General features: G+C 41.2%; 1 protein-coding gene across 2 annotated transcripts; it reads right to left on the bottom strand.

Moving 5' to 3' along the window:
* Positions 1-1263: 1263 nt before the first annotated feature.
* Positions 1264-21669, bottom strand: ptpdc1a (protein tyrosine phosphatase domain containing 1a). 2 transcript variants are annotated; one of them, XM_022202997.2, is made up of 10 exons: positions 21453-21669; positions 17163-17258; positions 12317-12488; positions 11920-12000; positions 11674-11792; positions 8023-8160; positions 6822-7933; positions 4147-4332; positions 2493-2603; positions 1264-2420 (listed from the first exon to the last, which is right to left on the bottom strand). In XM_022202997.2, the coding sequence occupies exons 2-10, from the start codon at positions 17248-17250 to the stop codon at positions 2307-2309; spliced, it is 2121 nt and encodes a 706-aa protein (XP_022058689.1). In that variant the 5' UTR covers positions 17251-17258; positions 21453-21669; the 3' UTR covers positions 1264-2306. The 2 variants fall into 2 exon arrangements, with proteins under 2 accessions (XP_022058689.1, XP_022058688.1); XM_022202996.2 differs by lacking the exons at positions 17163-17258; positions 21453-21669 and adding an exon at positions 12609-13246.

Here is a 21669-nt window from a genome sequence, read left to right on the forward strand (position 1 = left end):
TAATGGGATAAAGAGTGTCATAAAGACTGCAGTAAAGGAGGAATGTCAGTGTTTTTCTTGAATAGTCGTCAGTCTGCTTTACTGTCTTACTGTTTATTTGTGCATGTACACTACTGTTCAAAAGTTTGAGGTCACCCAGACAATGCCATGTTTTCCATGAAAGCTCACACTTTTATTCATGTGCTAACAAAACTGCACAAGGGTTTTCTAATCATCAATGAGCCTTTCAACACCATTAGCTAACACAATGTAGCATTAGATCACAGGAGTGATGGTTGCTGGAAATGTTCCTCTGTACCCCTATGGAGATATTCCAGTAAAAATCAGCTGTTTCCAGCTAGAATAGTCATTTCTGATTCATTTACTGCTAACTTCTATAAAAAATAAAATAAAAAAAAAGGACATTTCTAAGTGACCCCAAACTTTTGAACAGTCGTGTATCTGCTTCCTTTAACTCTTAAATCATGTATGGCTGCTATGTTGACCAGGTCTACCTTGTAAAAGAGTTTTCTAATCTCAGTGGGACTTCCTAAAGGGAAATCAAATAATAAATGCATTGCTTTGAATGACAAAATAAGTCATGAAGTGAAAAAGATTCTATAAAACAAGAAAAAGCCTCATCGTAAGGAGAAAGTGGTGAACTACAATTTTTGTAGCAGTGTGTAGTTTGTGTTTAATCTGGTGTAATGCACTTCTGGCACACTGGGAGGCAGTCACCTACAGTAGGGCTGCATTTAAACAATGCTGTTGCATGCTGGGGCTGCTCAGTGGGTTGGTGGTTAGCACAGTCATCTTGAAGCTCGAAGGGTTCTGGTTCACATCCTGGGGAGCTTACATATTCTCCCTGTGCATGTGTGGGCTTTCTCCAGGCACTCCGGCTTCCTCCCACAGTCCAGAAACATGCTGAGGTTAATCGGTGATTCTAAATTGTCTGTAGGTGTGAATGTGATTGTTTGTCTCTACATGTAGCTGAAGGTGTCCCCTGTCTTTACCCTAAGTCAGCTGGGATAGACTCCAGCCCCCTTGCTACCCTAATGAGGATTAAGTGGTGTATAGATGATGGATGGGTGTGACATTCACTTTGAGCGCTGCATCTGCAGCTCAAAAGCTGTCCTGGTTGATCATGAGAACAGATAAATATTTGTAAGCAGGAAATGAGTCAGCAAAACACAAAGTTAAACCAAAATGCCACACCTCAGTTGCTCATTTTAGCTCTCTTTCCCAATTAATAAAAGTGAATACAAAGACTCAGTCCACACAAGCTGCAGTCAGTTGTGTTTAATTCTGAAAGAAGTAGCCGTTTGTAACAGTGAAAAAATAGTGTTTGTTGAAAAAACCCACAGTACAACGTCTCATGTCGTTCTTATTATTAATATTATTAACATCAGCGCTCCACATTCAGCGTGTCAGCAGATCTGCATTACACCGTGTCCACTTATGAGACAATATGAGGTGAGAGGCGGCGCCGACTCGTCTCAGCAGCTACACACACATTCATACATTCAAACACACACATGCTAACGCACACCGACACACACGCAGAGGCGAGGCGTTGTTACAGACAGAGAGAGGCAATTTCAGTTGAGTCAGACAGCATTGTGTTGGACGCAACTGGAGAGGCAGATTCATGTTTTACAAATGCATGAACAACAGAACAGCAGAGTGAGTTTTTTTTTTTTTTTTTGGTAAACACAGTATTAAGGACAAAGAATTGATTGGAAAAAAGCAAACGCACTGTGGCCCGTTGAATTTGCATTGCCGTAACAGTAGCCACAGTTTTAGTCTCGAAGAAAACACTTTACATTCTACAGGAATGAAGCGACCTTGCACCTCGTCATCGGGTTTTAACTATTATACAAATTGCTGCATTTCAGATAAGAAGGTCTGAATAAATAAGACACACTGTAACATCTACACAGTGTAAAAAACATCTTTTGGTTTAAATAAGCTCCCCCCCGACCCCGTACATTAAAATAATGAAAACATTTCTTAGTCTTTATCTTACCAGCTCAGAGCTAGATAATAAAAGCAACATCTAGTTACAGTAGAACAGGTGACGAAAGGTGAGCACAGTGGCACGTTAACACAGAGAATGGCAGTACTTGGAGTCTATTAAGACCTTCAAATGAAAACAGAAGGCTAAAATGACATAGTGTTGTATCAAATAGCTTCAAAGACTACAGATTGGCAGATCTCAGCAGTATCTGGTGCAAAGAAGTGGCTTAAAAACGCAGTAATGCCCACAAATGAGAGTGGAACCCTGTTAGGGACTCTTCATCTCGTCTGACTGGTCGTGTTGAGGCCGATCAGGAGTCTTCGTTCTCCTCCACGGCTTTGTCACGCAGCTCGTACAGGATGGGAGTCAGGATTGCTTTCAGCGTCGCGTACGAAGCTTCGTTCTTCTCCGAGGCAGAGTCGATCTGCAGGGCGAGGGAGACGTCTTAATGCCTGTGAAATCCTGTGTTTGATACGCATCGTGGGTAAGCACTCACCTTAGTAAAAGCTTTAATGGTTTGGTTAAGAAAGCTGGTCTCCACTTGTTGAGGCACTGGCAGGAGATGAGCGGCACAGTCGAGGATACAGAGCAAGGTGAGCCGGTGACCCTGTGAGCAGGAAGAAGGAGGAAGTATAATTAAACGCTGCAGATAAAAGATGGGTGTATCCTTGACCCATTGGTTTGTTGACTATCCATTTGATTTGAAAGGTGTTTTGAAACCAGATGTAGACTCCTATCGCAGCCACACTCTAAAATATACCCCACTTAACATCAATTTTTATTTTTGATTTATTTATCTTACTCTGAATGAGACTGCAATTCATGGGACCACTGAAGAGGACTTAAAATGAGTGACTGTTAACTAGTGACTGATAACCAATCAAGTGAGGAGTGGGGCCTTTTAGCTGTTAGAAAGACTGCAGGTTAAAACTCACTTTTCAGAAACAGATGCTGCATCCATCTTTTATATAATGTCTATAGTTAAAGATACTGTCACATTACATATCAAAATTTTCACTTTTACATTCTTTTAAAGCAAAAACAGCATCACTGAAATCACTCAGATCTCTTCAGATGTGCATTCTGGATTCCAATATACGCTATCGTTCAAAAGTTTGGGGTCACTTAGAAATGTCCTTATTTTTGACAGAAAAGCAGTTTTTGTATGAAGATACCATTAAATTAATCAGAAATTCAGTCCAGACATTATTAATGTGATAAATGACTATTCCAGCTGGAAACAGCTGATTTTTAATGGAATATCTCCATAGAGGTACAGAGGAACATTTCCAGCAACCATCACTCCTGTGTTCTAATGCTACATTGTGTTAGCTAATGAGTGTCAGTGGTTAACACCGTCACCTTGCAGGAACCAGAAGATCCGTGGTTTGCGTTTTTTGCATGGAGTTTGCATGTTCTCCCTGTGCATACATGGGTTTTCTCTGGGTACTCCAGCTTTCTCTCACAGTCTTAAAGCATGCTGAGGTTAACTGAATATTCTAAATTGTCCGTAGGTGTGAATGGGAGTGTGATTGTTTCTCTGTGTGTGTAGCCCTGTGATAGACTGGTGAGATGTATTTGGGTGTCCTCTGCCTTCACTCTAAATCAGCTGTGACAGACTCCAGTCGGTCTAAAAATATATATTCTAATATTCTATTTTGCCCCCTTGACATGGTTGCATTTGCCAGACAAACAGTGTCTATTGTGATATCTCTACAGGCCACAACAAATGATAATAAATTATTAATGATCATCAATATTGGCCTTGAAAGTCTATAGCAGTCCACCTGTAGGTCTCACTGAGGTTGTAAATACTTGACAGGGATTAGATGACTGTTAATGGTTGACTGTACAATGCAGTATTTGTAATATTCAAATCTGAATACTTTGATTAACATGCACCGGCCGAATGCAGGTAACCTGATGCTCCCCAGCTGCAGTCTGACTGTGGAGCCATACTGACTGTTCTGAGTATAGAGTATATTCCAAGTAGAAAAATTACATTTTAAATGTGTCCCAGGCAGAGGTACAACAGCTGTGTGACATGGAAGTACAACTCTGATACTGAGTCAAAATCAGGTTGTAACAAAGCCTGTAATCACTGTTTGATACAGATAAGAGATGCTCGAGAAGATAATCCACACAGGTACCTTTTCCAGTGAGTTGAGTGCATTCTGGGGGTTTACGTTCTTCTCACTGAGGGCTTTCACATCCTCACGGCCGATGACTGGATCCTTCAGCTGCTCCAGCCACGACCACATCAGACTGGAGAGGACCAGAGGGTCTCTCTCCATGCACAGCCTCTCCCACGCCCCCTCTCTGGAGTTCAGCTCCGTCTGCACATCACAACAAAGTCTGACAATGAACTCACTGAAAAGCAGTGCCAAAAAAAAACAGACAATGGACTAAAATCTCCTTCACAATTCATGAATGAAAAAGGAGCCCTGGATGTGGTCTTAGGGTTGGGATTTTCACAATCCTGATACGTCCCTGATAAACAGATGCTCTACATGAACACTGTACTGTGTAAACTTAACTGTGTCACACATTCACAGCGACTAAATAGAATTCAAAAGAGCCGAGGAGGATCAAATGCCATGTGGCTCACGGCTAGCACCTCTTTTGCAGCTCTGGAGGAAGAAGCGGCTTGCCAGTAAAATGGAAACTAGAGTCTGTCATGATGATCAAGATTTTTCACACTGACAACACCGGGACACAAACTTCACTGTTTGGCATCTGAAACAAAACGTGTGCAGAAAAGTGTAATCCAAAGCAGCAGTAGAGATGATGAGTAGTGGAGCTGATAAAATCCGATATCCATTCATCATCTTACTTCTTGCTGATCCTAAACATTCAACTAGTGGTGCTTGTGGAGTGTCTCCTTTGTTTTAGACTTTTTACTTTGAAGTGAATAAACACAGAGACTTATCACTAAGTAAATATCTACATTCACACATATTTAGACTGAAGGTCCAGTGAGAGGACAGGCTCTGCAGGGAATCTCATCTTTTTTTATCATGTCAGTTATAGTTAGAGTCCTTTCAGTCCTAGTTAGTCCTTTTCTGATCACTAATTACACCTCTAAACCTCATCTCTATTTGTGAAAAGTAGATATTTAGATCTTTTCTTTCAATAAAATAATGAATTTCTCCCTTGTAAAGACTTGGATGTAACTCCACTAGGGCTGCAACAACGAATCGATAAAATCGATAAAAATCCGCTCGCAACGAATTGCATTATCGATTCGTTGTGTCACCCAATTCATGCGTCACTCGCCATGTCGTGGAGCCATCTACTTCACCTGCAGAGCGAGTTGAACAGAGGGAGGTGGAGGCAGAGCAGAGGAGGTATTTTCAAAGGGAAGTAAATTCAACAAATGAAACACGACCAGCACGGAGAAAACAGTTTGACAGAAGTCCTCAAAAGTGTGGGAGCATTTCACCCTTCACAAAACAAAGACATGCTGCGTGTCCACTACACGCAAATGCCCGCATCTGAAAATCGCACTGATGTGAGCGGGCCACTACGTGGTCACGTGACCGCGCTTTCAGCTTGACGGTCCGGTAGATGAATCGATAAACACAGCGGCTCGGCTGCAAACTTTCTCCATTATTTCGAAAACACTTAAGGGAAAAGTATTTCTAAAGCATTTGAGGTGAGAAACAATCTGTGCAGCAGCTGAACCTGTCCTGGTTTTAGTTCACCGACTGCTAGTTTAGATGTTTAAGGACAGTAGAAGTCAGTCTACTTCATGTAAATGAGCTGCAGGTAAACACACCGGATCGCAGTTGGAAACGCACCAACCGGACCAGAATGCCACATGCGATGTGTCGCATCTAGTGAACACGCCCCTTAAGTCACTACATTATCCTACATTTGGTTTAAAGTGAGGAAACGTAACATCAGTCTCTCTGGTAGCTTGTCTGATGCTAGGGTTAGCTTATTAACTGATTAATGACAGTGATAGGCCGTGTGTGACTGTGAGAGAGACTTTTTATTTCACTTTCATCAGCTTAAGCATGGTTTGAATATGCATTACAAATAAACGTAACTTTCACACTATAGAGGTAATAATTTGAAGATTAAGCCTCAAGTTTTAATTTTCTGACAGAGTGAAGACACTGGTCTGTGTTGGAGTGAGGCAGGAGGAACAGCATTGACAGGCTTCATGATGAGACAGACATCATGTCCACCACAGCAAGCAGCTGTCTGACTGAGAGCATCCTCAACATGAACGTCACTGACGTGAGGCCTCTGATGATGGTTGAAGACAAAGGCTTCACTACAATGATCTTACTTACTGTCAGTCCAAATCTTCTATTTCTGAATAAAGAGGCGGAAATTAAAAATGTTTTTTATCCGATTCATCAATTAATCGAAAAAATAATCGACCGATTAATCGATTATTAAAATAATCGTTAGTTGCAGCCCTAAACTCCACACTGTTTCCTCTAGAATGTGCAGATCTATACCTGCCTCTTCCTACACTCAGTGCAGCTGGAGCACACCAGCTCACCTATGATTGCCCAAACAACTACAACTACTTGCCATTGCATATGATACTGCAGTTTCTATGGTAATTCTCAGCCATGGTGCTAACTGCTAATTTCACCCATGATACCTACACATGATACATAAAAGTATATAAAGTATGAAACGAGCCACCAGGATATGAGGTTAAAAACTTGATTTTCTGTCAGATTAGATAAGAAATCTGGTTAGGTGGCTAAGAAATCTCAGAGAAATCTAACTTGGTAAATTAGTGGATTAATTAATTTTCTATTTACTACAAGGTAAATTTCCACAGAAGTTACGTGGGTCCTACCTGCCACATGGACACTTTGGAGGAGAGATCCTTGTCTGTCAGATCCACGGCCAGAGCTTTGGCCACCAGTAGACGTCTGTTCTCTGGGGAGAGCTCAGACTGCAGGTTGATGAAAGGAATCTCTGTGTTATCTCCTCTATTATCTCCTTGACCCCCTGACACATCCTCCTCGCTGGCTACCAGTTTCATCTTGGTTGATAAGGCAGGCAGTGTGGCGTTACAATGGGCTTTTCTTCCCTGCTCAGACAGATCTAAAGACAAACTCTGATGGCCCTTCAGCAGCGGCCTTGTTAAAACGGGGGATTCGCTGTCTTGTTTTACTTCTGTATAGGGATCCTGATCGCTTCTGACAATGTCCTGAGGAAAGAAGTCACAACACTGGGGAGAGTTACAGGCTGTAAGGCTGGTGTGAGACAAGGAATGTTTGATCAGGCGGTTGATTGGTTTGTTGCTCTTCAGATTCCCTAAGTAGTGCTGCGGTTGTCCAAGCATGTGAAGGACAGAATCGCTGTAGCTGAGTGGCCTGGTCTCAGACAAAGAGAATCTCAGAGGGCTTTCTACATTCTGCTGCCTCCACAGAGGGTCGAGCTCGTTGTCGCTGGGCAGAGGCTGATCATGAGCGGGTCTGGTATGTAGCGCTGGTGGGCTGAGAGGATGAGAGGAACAAGGTGGAACAGGGATCCCTTTCCCTCTCATCTCCTTCCCCAGCTGCTGAAGGGCCTGCTGGGACACCGTCTTCTCCACTTCAGCTGTGAGGTCAGGGATCTCTAGCCACTCTTCCTCGATCACAACCTGCCTGTTTGCTGCGATGTCGACGAGCAGCCGGCACACCAGCTGGACAATCTTTGGCACGTTCTTCATCTGTCGAGCCTCGTAGCCGTGCAGCAGGTGTCGCTGCCGCGTGAGGTACTGGGACAGAGTGACGGCGCTCGCTTTGGGTTCGGCGCAGGAGAAGACGCTTCGCAGAGGGACGAGGAACTGGGCGAACTCTCTGACGCACAGCAGCTGGCCTCTGGTTTGGATGGAGTTGGGTCTTTTGGCTCGCACAAACAGGATGGCCTGATCAGCGTTCATCCGAGTCGTGAAGACCAAGTAACACGCCAACAACACCCCTGAATGATAGAAAAGGTACGACAGAAAATTTAGATTTTAAAAGCACAACTGAGTCTCACAGTAATGCAAAACTGCTGGTGTTACAAACCTGTTCTTCCAAGACCGGCATGGCAGTGGACGGCCATTTTCCCTTCTTGAACAGCGAAGGACATGACTTTCACCATGTCAAGGATTGTAGTCAGAGATGCCACACCGTAGTCCTTCCATCCAAAGTTATAGTAATAGACTGAAAGAAAAGTCAGAAAACAGAATTCACAGCTGCTCAGTTCAATTTTTCTTTCTGTCCATCAAGTGTGTGATTTATTTTGATCACAAATCAATAAATTTTATTGTTTGTGCACTACATGTCACAGAGGTGAATCAAAAACACTACTATACAATTGAGAAATATTGCCGGATAGATTTTTGACAGTTTCCTTCTCTTTAATTCAGTAGCATTTCTTAGTAAAAGCGCAAATATGACTAGCCTGCATTCACAGAGTACAGTGTAGTGTATATAAGTACTTTTTTATATTGTACACATGAAGATCACCATTTACCCCTCTAAAAGCACCACTGTTGTCCACCAGAACTACCAATAACACCACAGGACATCATTGTAGGTCTTGTGTTTAGAGCCTATGTTGCCATTATGTGTAAAAATAGTCCAGCTGTTTTGAGAAATTATGTTTTCCAATACATAAATTCTGATGCAATAAATCATCCCATTTCAGACAAGAGATGTGTAACACTGCAGCTTTATCAGTCAGTTAAAGAGACGACCTTCCGTCTTTCAGACACACATCACTTTTATGCTCATGTTCCTCTCGTCTTCTTTCAGACATACTGCCTACAGTGCTTGAGAGAGCTGTGGTACATGCTATATCTGTCAAATACAACAAAGCAAAGACTAAAGAAATCAATTCTGCGATAGATCGAAACTGACAGCAGCTTATCAAACATCAGACTACTTTATTTATAAGATCCTAAACACCAAAAATTATGTCCATGCGTGATGATAGTCTAGTCTTATTTTTATTTTTCTGGACATTTCAGTTAGACGTGAACTTGTAGAGTAAAACGAATGGAAATGCTACTTTGTGATTTTGGCTGCAGCTTGTCTTTGCTCTCCGTTATCGATACTGGTGCAGGAATGCAGAAAAGCCCCTCCTAAAAGTATTATCATTGTATTTCTTGATTTGTTAAGCATTTGTTTAGTGCGTAAGAGAAATAAATTGGCAGGCAGAGCAAAGTACATTTCATTTCTCTCTCTGCATGCTGAAAGAGGCAATTTTTACATTTCTCTCCTTATCATAAAAAGACTAAAACCGACAATGAACTGTACCAACTAACCAGTCTGTGTATCTGAAGCTTGATTTACTTTATTCCTCTTTACTACAGAGCTCAGTTGTTGTTCATCGCTGCTGGACGTCATGTTCCCTTATTATGAAAAACACTGACACTAGATTTTTTTCAGAAACAACTTCACAGACCAATAACAGGCGCTATTTTCACAGTTTCTGGAAAGTCAAGCTAGAAATGATGATCAGTTCCACGTTGGTTTTGCTCTTTCATGGGATTAGGTTTAGCCTCCAGCGAGATAACAAGCTGGTGTTCATGGTGGATGCTTTTCACTGAATGTCAAATGAAAGACAGCACTGCTCAGAATGCAGCTGATGCTTTGATGAGGTGACTTGGTTGACATCCCAGGAGAGCTTGTTAGGAAGAGGAAATAAGGATCGTCACCCTCCAAAGACTGAACAAAAGTGAGATCCCTCAGCGATTTCTTGGTTACTCGGGACCGTATCACATCCTGCATATAAGGCAAAACACAACACTAATGACGCTGAGGGAAATTATAAACCCACCTTAGTCTGTCAGTCTTATGTAGAAGCTAATACACAGATTAAATGTGTCCCATAGAAACACCTTTGTGACCATTATTCTCAAGTCACACAGTCCAACCAACCTGTAATCAATATTACACACATTTTACAACAGTATTCCAGGTTTCACCACTTGTGTGTAAAACAATCCTTCAGTCAGTTTCCATGTTCTGTTCTCATAAGAACCTCATGAATATGTTCTAGAGAAGGTCTTAGCTAGTGAAAGCCTCAGTCATTTGTAAATCTGTTGCTAGGGAACATTTCCACTGGGATCCAATAAGAAAGCTACCGATAGTGTAAACACAGAATTCACTGCAGCATAAGAAGCAGCAACACATTAAAAAATAGATGGTTTGAACACAACCTGTAGCATTTTAAACTGGATAAAAAAAAAATAAAGACACTGCAGGCAAGTGTTTACTGTGTACTGCTTAGAGGGACAAACCATCTATGTCTCCTAGGAAGCTTTTATTGGAGGAGCTATTGTTATAACACTAGTTAGCACTTTTCAGCCCAGTCATTTTATTGTTTCTGAAATGTTATTTAATAATCCTCACATAACGGATATGAACACAATTTGTGCTGCAACTCTCTAACCAGGGACGTCAAACTCATTTTAGTTCACATACAGCCCAATTTGATCCCAAGTGGGCCGAAGCATTAAAACCACAAACTAATAACCTATAAATAAGCACAATTCCAAATATTTCCCTTTGTTTTAGAGCAAAAAAAGGGCATTCTGAAAATGTTTTATTTAATGAACTAGCCTTATAAGATAAGATAAGATAAGATAAGATAAGATAAGATAAGATAAGATAAGATAAGATAAGATAAGATAAGATAAGATAAGATAAGAATGCTTTATTGTCATTATATGCAGTGTAAAATGAAATTCTGGATGACTTTCTCCCTTTTAAATACACAAGTTAAATCAGTTAATAAAATAAAATAAGAATGAAAAATAATTAAATAGCGTAGTAAAAAACGTAAATGGCTTCTACAAAAGCACAAAAAACATTTAGTGACAGGTATCTGGAACTGAACAATGCAGTATTTTACTTTATGATCAAAACAACTTGTGAAGGGCTAGAAATTATTTTAAATTTGCAGTTAATGTCTTTTCTGTAATTTTTATACTTTGCAAAGTCGTCCTGTAGGCTGGACTGGACACCCTGGCATGTTATTTTTGGCCCGTGGGCCATATGTTTGACATCCCTGCTCTAAACCATGAGCAGTTTCTGCTTGTTTTTTGTTCCTGTTGAATTTTGTACTCAGTGGGTCTTTTTTTAACTTTATTAGCTTAAAGTAGACAAAACTCTGAAATATGTTCTGAGCAGTATGACAGTATTGCCAGACATCATAAAAAAGAAATAATAATAAAGTTAAACATCTTTGAATATTTACTGTTTTTTACAAGTGTCCACAGGTCTTACGATACCAGTGACTGTATATGTTGCTACGTACATTTTTATCTGGTCTGTGCATACACAGCCTGCAGTTCAGCCCTGTTGTATCAAAAATGTTTCTTTTTTAAAATAAATTTTGTTACTAAACTTAGTTACTAATGGTGTCACAGTTGTGGCGAAACGCAGTAATTTTCTTGATTTTTTACAGAATCAGGTGCAAAAGATATATTTTTGTCAAATTTTCAAGTCAGTTGTGCAGAACAAAATAAAGTTGATGAAATATTTTAAGCTTAGAGACTGATTTCCCATCAGTTTGAATTTATTAAGACATAATACTCAGGATTTTGGATTTTATTTCCTCAGTTTCTGTGACACTATGAGTGCAAATTCCTATTGGTTTGGGTCGTGTTTCAGAGAGAGAGAGCAGTAAGTCGGTCAGTTAGTGTAAGGGTGGTTATGAAAACTCACTGCCTGCCTCCATGAATGTTTCAGGTCGATACGTGAAACCGCTCTGCTGCTCCAGGGGGTTGCCACAGCTGGCGTGTTCTCCAGGTCGCTGCAGGTTAATGACCGTCTTCAAACCGCACCTGATAGCACAACAGACCACAACATGTCAGCACAACAAACACTCCACATTTCAACCTTAATCTAAGAGTTCTAATCAAACACATACGAAATGAAAATGTTCACTTCAAACGAAGAAAGAGAGTGTACCTTTGAAACTGTTCAATTATATTATATTTCTCTATGATTTCAGTGGAAGGCCTTGCCATAGCGAGCAAGTTGTCAGTAACCCTGTAAGTGGAGAGCATCAGGTTAGAGGGATTTGTGCTTTATACGGAAAAAATCCTTAAAAAAGAAGAAAAAAGTTTGGTTAGGACTGTTTTACAAGGAACTGTAACTTCTGACGTTGTCTCTCTCAAAGTTAAAACACAGCTGATGACATACTAACAGACTAACATGTTCGATTTTAAAAACTGTGATGTGGTTACAGCGACAGGAACAAGCAGGACAAATGTATTGATGTTTTATGTAACTATAAATGTGGACTTTAGTGACCCGCACTGACGAGCACAGCTCTGAGATGAGCAATGAGACTAATCCAACTTACCAGGACGAGTAGAGTCCCTTGATGGCTTGCTCCTCATCACTCCAGCGAGAGGCGTTCTCGTATTTACAGGCTTTCCCTCCACAGGCCATGGAGCACTGCATGTGACCTGGGATGACGTGCCTCAGGGTCTCCCCCATCTTGGTGTACTTTGCTGTCGGGACCCTTGCATTGGCTGGGGGAAAGAACAGAAAACAAACATTTATTTGACAGTCAGTTTACATTTCCTCCTGCTGTTTAAGGCATCATCAGACCACTAGATGCAAATGAATAGTTTTTCCTTCTGCGTGATTACATCTCCTGGTCTTGCGCTCAGTTGGGGGCTGAGGCTGGTTCACGCTGACCGCCACCATCACTCTGTGGGAGGAGGAGGAGAGGATCTCCAGGGCAGAGCTGCGTCTGCGCTGCAGGACCTTCAGCAGGATGTCCGATGCGGAGTGCCGGCGGTCGTGCCTCCTCATGCTGGCCATCATCTCCAAGGCTAAGGAGCGACGTTCTCAGTGCTGCTGCATCTTGTGCTGCTGCTGCTGAAGACTGCACTCTGGAACTAACAAAGGGCTCCTGGCTCAACGGCTCTGTGCTCATGGTGAATCATCGCTCGACAATCGCCCATTGCTGATCAGTTCATCAGCGGCATTTGAAGTGTCACCATGACAACCATCTCCAAAGTCGTCAGTGGGTGGTAGACGGGGGCCAACGTTACGCACGCACACACACACACACATAACACACAGCACAGATCTGAGGCAGGCGGCTTGTGACTGAAAGAGGAAAATGCTGTTCCTGTTTGTTTAAAAGGCTGTACATCTGGTGCAGCCCCCAAACACACATCATCGACCGGTGTTCACAATGACACAGCTTTTTTCTGCTTTTGACTGGATCATTAACAACCAACTGAAAGCAGCCGATGACAACTATGAAAGGATAATTTAGACGTACAACACGCCTCTTACACTGCATCATTTTATTCCCAATTCTTCGAAGAACTCTGTATATATAAGGGAGCATCGGTAGGTCCAGATGTCTTGGAAAGATGCTATTGAACTGATTTACTATTTAACAGAAACAGAAATATTCCTGATGTCCTGAAAAATTTTCCAGTAATGAAGTTGGTCAATAGAATACTGAGTTACATTTTTATAAGGTTAAGACTGTGACACTTCTCTTTATTTTTTTAACAACTTTACTATGTAGTTGTCAGTAATTGTTGTTACTCAATGTCAAATTGTGAACCAGAGTATCATGACTGATAAGTAGAAGAACTGGACTGGGTTTATATACTGCTAATTTCACCAATTCATCAAACATATTATTGCTACGAATGTCGTAACAGAATCACAAAGATTAGTCTCAGTGCTAATCAAAACATTTTTAAATTGTTTTCACCTCAGTTAGGTGCTGTTGGTGGCCATCTACAAGCTTCTTTCAAGCTTCTGGTTGTACCTTTGACCACTGTTCTTAAAAGAACTGGTGCAGTCCAAGTACATTTGTTGGTTTTCTGACACAGACTTGTTTTTTCATCACAGTCAACAGGTTCTTGATGGGGTTTAAGTCAGGAATTTGGGATGGCCAGTTTAAAACCTTATTCTTTCCAACTTAATTTTATCATTTTTTATGTGTTTTTGGTGCCATTCTCTTGTTGGAACACCTAACTGCTTCCAAGATATTCTGCACAATTCAAGCTGGATATATATATTTTTAATCTCTACTAAAATAACAGTTTGTCAATGAATCAATCCATATAGGAGAGAAGTAACAACAGGACGATTTGTATGCAGGGAGTTAGAAAAAGACACTGTGCTTGAAGGCCACTCAACAATTCAGCAGCCAGTCCACCATCACACTGAAGCCAAAAGGTGAAATGATACTGCTGGATCACTGAGGCTCTCAGTGCGTGGGAGCAGCAGGCAACAGAGAGCAGTCGATCGCTGGCTGCGCAAGCTATTGCTAGAAAAACACGCCTGCTGAACATCAGCCTCATTCATTCTTTGTCTTCTATTTTATCTGCTGTTTTCATAGAGTGACGTATCATGCAGTCTTAAGAGTCAGTTCTGGATATTGTTTTGAAGCCAATCGTCAAAACATCAGAGAAAAGGAAAAAGGACTAAGACTGATCATTTCATATGTTCTTATTGTCCATAATTCAGCATGTCATCAAATCACAGCAAGAGGTCTGACACCTGCCGAGTGTTCAAAAAACCTCTGCCAAAACAGAACCCAGGTTTGTTCTGAGACCTGAACACAAGCAAAAATTACCGGGCTTAATTTCATGAATCATGGAGGAGAGGTGGAGCACGGTCAAAAGAATAACTCAGTAAATTTCTTTCTTTAAATTTGCAAGACAGAGGATTAGCCTTTGCAGAAGAATGTGTTCCTTTGGTGCTTTTGTAGTTTGTTTTCTCATGTAAAGGGTAAAGGGCCTGTCACACTCTAGTGTATAGAGCAAGCGTATGAGGAACGTATGGACTTTTTGGGTACACGCTGACATACGCTGAAACACGCTAGGGGTACGCTGGAATATGTTTCAACTACGCCGGGGTACGTCGCTGTACGCTGATGTACGCTGACGGCCAAAACATTTTTTGAACATGCACAAAAAAATTTTCAGCATATGGCGACGTATGAATTGTACGCTCCTCATACGTTCCTCATACGCTGAACACGCTAGAGGTACGCTGAAGATACGTTACTGATACGTCGAGTACGCTTCTCATACGTTGAAATTGAGTGGGTCACGAAACGTAGCGTCAAGGCCCTGTCACACTCTAGCATATAGAGCAAGCGTATGAGGCACGTATCGAATATTTCGAAAAATTGTTTATATGCACAACTTTTCAGCGTATGAGGTCGATTTTCGGTTAATGACCGTTAGAGTAACGTGAGCCTAGCGTACTGTACTGAGCTCTATTTGAGTTGGACATATACCGATGTATGAGTAACGTATATCAGTGTACCTCCGACGTATGAGAAGCGTATGCGGAACGTCAGCCTAACGTCCCATTCTACACCTTCTTCTTCTGTGTCTAGCATACTCAACTGCCAACTGTAACAAATCTTGGTGATGTTGCAGCACAGCAACCTCCATCTCTGAACTGCTGGTACAAACTGATACAGATTTGGAAATGTGAGACTTTATATACCCCCCATACACTGGAAATACTCATGTAATACGCATGGGATAAGTTGGCTGTACGCTCAGAACACGTTAGGCATAAGTTGAGTACGTTAGACTGTCGCTAGAACTACCATCATAACGTTAGCCATTCGTTACACACGTCAGACACACGTTCATTATACGCTCTTCTAACGCTAGGTTTCCTGCCCCACTCAATTTCAACGTATGAGAATCGTACTCGACGTATGTGTAAGGTACCTTCAGCATACCTATAGCGTGTTCAGCGTATGAGGAACGTATGAGGAGCGTAAAATTCATACGTCGCCATACGCTAAAAATTTTTGTGCATGTTAAAAAAATTTTTGGGCTGTCAGCGTACGTCAACGTACAGCGACGTACCCTGGCGTAGACGAAACGTATTCCAGCGTACCCCTAGTGTGTTTCAGCGTATGTCAGCGTATCCCCAAAAAGTCCATACGTTCCTCATATGCTGGCTCTATACGCTAGAGTGTGACAGGGATTTGTTACAGTTGGCAGTTGAGTATGCTAGACACAGAAGAAGAAGGTGTAGAATGAGACGTTAGGCTGACGTTCCGCATACGCTTCTCATACGTCGGAGGTACACTGATATATGTTACTCATACGTCTGTATACGTCCAACTCAAAAACACATCACATCACATACGCTCACATACGCTGACATACGCTATGTGTACGCTACTCATACGCTAACGGTACACTAGGCTCACGTTACTCTAACGATCATTAACCGAAAATCGACCTCATACGCTGAAAAGTTGTGCATATCAACAATTTTTAGAAATATTCGATACGTTCCTCATACGCTGGCTCTATACACTAGAGTGTGACAGGGCCTTAAAAGAACTGTAACAAATAATTATTTATGTAATTAATTAGTCTGGGAATCTTTTTTTAAATAAATCGATTTGTCTTTAAAATGACAAAACTTTGGAATTGAACAACAACACTGGGTCTTCTATGCCTTGCCTTGTCTAACCACCAGCGCAAAATGACATAGAACAGAGAGAAGCTGAAAATCCCCACACTGGCAACGCATTAGAAACCAACAGATGTTTGGCACTGTTGCTTGAAAAAATTATATATGAAGTACTATCTATCACTTTTGGTTATATTCTTGCTATTAAGTTTCCGGGTGCAGATTTTCATTATGCAGCATAGAGGCAAGGCATTACAATAAATGTATTAAATGCTGTTTTTGCAATTATTATACAGTGAGAAGTTGAAACATTTTAAAGATGATCAATCCCGGGTACAGAAAGATGCATGAACAATAAAAACGTTACTAATTTTCAGTAAGTATTTCATGTATATGGGCAGGTCTTTCTTAACCTGTAAATCATTAGCTTTTCTTATACTTGTACACTTCAGCAATGACCCTTGTCAGATATAAACCTGCTGACTCCTTCAGCAACTCTGAAGAACATAATTTTAATGTTGTCAACCTCACACACAATATACGCTAATTTTAATTTCCATCTCCATGCAGTGCATAAGATACATTTTATTACAATACTGTGCAAAATTAACATGTTTTCTGTGGATTTTGCTGCCGGCATGCAAAGTGTTAGCTCTCAATAGCCTTCATAAAAGAACGCACTGAATGAAATCATTTGAGGTTTCTGGTATTGTGCCACGTCTTTGCCAAATAAAAAGCATCAGCTGTGTTGTTTTTGTGTTGCAGAGCTCTCCTACCTGTCTCCATCTCTGTGCTGATCTCTCCACTGCGAGCTCCACCCGTGGAGTAAGGCAGGTCACTCAGTATGCTGACACCTGCTGCCATGGCAGGGGCTGAAAGGTGTGAATAAACATCGTGTCAAAGGCGAGTGGGGAAAAAAAACAAACAGGAAAACAACCCAACAGCTTAGAGGCAAAAGCTACGGTTGTGCCGCTAACGCAAACAGTCACAAGGTGTGCACACAGATGAGATATGAGGAGCGTGAGCGGCGTTGCCTGGCAGGATAACTCAGGGGAGAGAGGGATATGTGCAAACTGAGCCGCCATGTCAGCAGCTCATGTGTCAGTCTGACCACTGCACCTCAGGGAGCAGGTGGGCGTGTACCGGCGACAACAGCAGGAGCCGGGAGCACATCCGAGATCCGAGCTTGAGTTACAAACCGCACTGACTTCAGCAGCAGCCACACGGCAAACACGAAGGCTTTAAGACGAGCAAGCGGTGGAATGAACTCATCAATTTAGCTGGAGCTCCAATTCAGTGATTTGCAGCCAGACAGACAGATTAGGTTTGACCACATCCGCCTGCTATTGAGCAGCTTCAGAGCCATACTTCTTGACATCTGATTTATGTAGCCTGATAGCTGTGTTGTGTCACACAGACCTCCCAGAGTGTCAATTTGACTCAGGAGACCAACAGTTTCTCATGTTACACTCTGATAGACCTCACCACCATGTGCTAACGGGTGTTGCAGGAGTGAAACTCTGCACCTTTACAGCTCTCTGCCTCACTGTGATCCATTAACAATTGAGCAGGGTCGCTGTTCTTCACATGCTAACTTTTTGATGGGCAAACGATTCCTTGACCTGTGATGCTTTTCTTCCTCTTTGATAAAGTCCTTGAGGAAGGATTAACCAAAGATAGAGGACTGTATCAGATAAAGAGTAGGATTTGATTCTTATAAATCTGCTTCTTGAAATGACAGCATTCATACAACTTATTACAAAATTAAATGGATCTTTTATAGCCACAAATATCGCTCTGCTTAAGAAGGCTGTTCTGGAGAAATTCAATATCACAAATTAGTTTCACTTTAACTTGACAGACCAATCAAAGCGAGATTCCAACTCCGAACATGTTAATGTAAAATATGCACCCCATGAGGTAAGGTAATAAGTTATACAATGAATAAAAACTATGGTGAGGAAACTAAATCCCAAATAATAAAATACTACATCACAAAGCCATCAATCCTTTAAAATCCCATTCCACACTCTGTTTTGAAGAGATGCAGTTAGCATTTGCTATGAGCTTCTGAAGATGGGGAGGCAGAAATGCTACAGTTGTAAATAGTAGTAGCTGCAGCCTGAAGGTGAAATCGGAGCAGGACAAGGTATTAAATGTTATGGAGTACATGACACATTAAACTAAGTGCAGATACACAACTTAGGTGCTGTGTGTGTGTGTTGTGTATCAACAGCTTAGATATAATTAGTTCGCAAAACGTATATTTTAAATACACCTTATTGACATTTCACAGCTGGAAAAGCACAGATGGACAGACAGAACACATGATGGAAATGAGCCATTCTTAATGAAATCAGTGTTACTTTTGCTTTTCCTACCGTCAAAATGTTACTGAACAGCATCTTTGACAAATTTCTGAGACAGAAAGCTTACATTTAGGTCACAACATCACTTCTGTTAAGAGTAATGCTCCTGGTGTCTATGAATAATTGACAATGTAAAGTTAGAGCCTGTCTTTTTCCATCCACAGCTGTTTTTTTTTAGTTTTTTTTTTTTTTACTTCTTTTACACTGTAATCCACACTTCTCCTTACAAACTGATATGGCACCAAAACCTAGTATAACACTGCTTGAAGTGTTTCCAGCATTACAGCCGGAAAGAAGCCTATATCCAATCAGTCCGTCTTGGCTGGAGCCTGACACCGCTTGGCATTGTTTAATAGGAAGCTCTTGATAACAAGCTGGTGAATGAGAAGCTGGTCTTCATGACAAATGTGACGTGTGCGCATTAACATTTATATGAAACTGAGCTAATGCAGCAGCCACGGATAAATCTCTTCACACAGCCATCACTTAAGAGCTAATTAACCAGGAAACTTCACACTTTTGTGGTGGAACCATAAGCTCGTGTCCTCTGGGGAGTCAGTGTGTTGGTGGACATGACAGAGATAGTGTGAAAGCAGAGAGCGAGCTCTCAGAGACGCTGCTAATGAGTGTGGGATGTGAGAGTCGTTTCCACTGAGTGCTAATAAAGAGACCTGGCCGATGAGATGGTGTTCCTCACACCATGTTTAATTTATGGTAACGAGTCTGAAGGGATCCTCATCAGCAACATCACAGCTTTCTGTCTCAACAACTCACTACGAACCTGGACGATGAAGACACAGAGTACCACTGCTGTTTATTGTGAGTCTAATCAGCTGCTTAACTGTTTTTGCAATGTGTCCCAAGGTTTAATCAGCCACTTGTAAGAAAACTAAAGCAAAAACCAGCAGGACTCGAGTGGAATATTTACTAAGCATTATAAAAGTTCACAGTAGTTGAGTGAGTGAATTTTGAAGGTAGGACAAGAACATAGGATTGAAGTGAAAACTGAAATGAAACCTGACAAATAGCACAGTTGTTGTTGCAAGAAGGTCAGTTAAATAGTCCAAACGTGCCAAAAAAAGGAGTGAGAGCAAAAACTAAATGAGCTGGGAAACATTAAGCAGGACTCAGCATTTTCAATACTGCTTAATTTGACATTTTTCTTTTCATAAATTGTCACAATGTGTTGCAAAAAATGCTCATTAAAACTTATCAGTGCCAAAAATGATCATTTCAAAGGTCTTGTTCCATCTGACAAACAGTCCTAAACCCAAAAATATTCAGCTATTGTGCTCACTGGAGACCTTCAACCAGAAAATATTTAATATTTTATTTCTATGAGCATGTTTGTTTTCTAAAAAAAAAATGGATTCAACAATTAAGCAGACAATGACTATATCCATATTGAATCAAGGCAATACAATTATTAAGATACATTTTAAAAATACAGCTGTGTACCATAGCAATCTTCAAAGGAGACTTTTTTCATCATTTGCATGGTACAATGAACAGAAAACCCTGAATTTGGACCCAAAGTAACATTTATTTACAATTCAACAGTACTGGGAACAGTTTGCTTTTTGCCAAATGTTCTATTACTTTGTTCTCGTTACACCAAAATCTGCATTTTAGTTTCTCATCAAACTGTGTGTTTCTGAGAACATCCCTTTTTCTGTCACAATCACTGGTTCAGGCTGTCAAGTATTTGCTAAATGCATACGTTTTTAAAAAGACTATTGGATTGTTTTACATCTTGTCACTTCAGGAAATCATAAATGCTTAAATTCTGTATGCCTTTGCATTTCCTGACAAATTATAGTGTGTTAAAACATGCATAATGAACGGCCATGTCTGAAATCAGCAGGTGAGTAAAACACAATGGCAAGAATCTGTGTGACACCGCATTGATACTTTGGTGGTATGAGTCATGTCAACAGGTAATGTTTTAGTTATACGTGTACAAAGAAAAGCACAGGTGAAACTACTGTCGCGTCTCTGTGAGCCAGCACAAACTGAAATCTGAGCTTGTCCTAGGAGAGAAAACAAGTTTAAGTGGTGGGATACTTGATAAAAGTGAGCTATCAGAACTGGCTCACATTAATGCAATATTAATGTTTTAGAATGCTGTCAGTTCAACTATAGCAGTGATTCGAGGTCTGACAAGTCAAAATGTGTGGAAAGAGAGACCTTTTATTTGAGTATAAGTAAATAACAATGATGAAGGAGGCACACTGGTTCATGCATTGGAACAATGAGCAAAAAAGTCCGTGTTTTTCATTTGCAAGTCCCATTTCTCTAATATTAAACAATGATCAGGGAGATTTAGTATTTTTTATGGCAGAAGAAAATCTGATTGCAACCTCAGTTTTACAGATATGGTCCTCTTAAATGACCGCTACTATCTACAGTGCAGCAGAGAGGCTGTTGCAGTTCATCTGACTTTGATCTCTACGTGCCACCTAATACATTCAAACTGTGATTATTAGTCAGCTAGGAAGCAGCTGTCTTTCTTAACACCTGCGCTAATATCAGCTCTTTTATTGAAACTAGGTCAGCGCCTGTGTTGTGGTGTTTTTCGGCAGCGTTTCAGCCCGTCAAGCAGCGCGTCTGGTGCTGATGCTGCAAGCTGAAGACTTAACGGCAGCTAATTAGCTTACTCCACCGTGTTAGCCGAGGCTACAACGGGGCGTTACTCACCGTTTTCCCGTTGTCAGAGTGCGGGACCGTCGTTACAAGCGTTGACACAGTTAGTTCATCTCTCCGAAGCCTTTGTCGTTTTGTCGCTGGCACGTCGTAACGCGGCGTTTCGCTCTAGCCACATCATTTGGTCAGCTAAGTGCAGCTAGCTCACTAGCTAACTTAGGAACCTGACATGTTGTCGTGGAGGACGGCGCAGTGACGTCACGTGACAACG

This window comes from Acanthochromis polyacanthus, chromosome 5 (genome assembly GCF_021347895.1).
Source record: "Acanthochromis polyacanthus isolate Apoly-LR-REF ecotype Palm Island chromosome 5, KAUST_Apoly_ChrSc, whole genome shotgun sequence".
Taxonomy (NCBI): domain Eukaryota; kingdom Metazoa; phylum Chordata; class Actinopteri; family Pomacentridae; genus Acanthochromis; species Acanthochromis polyacanthus.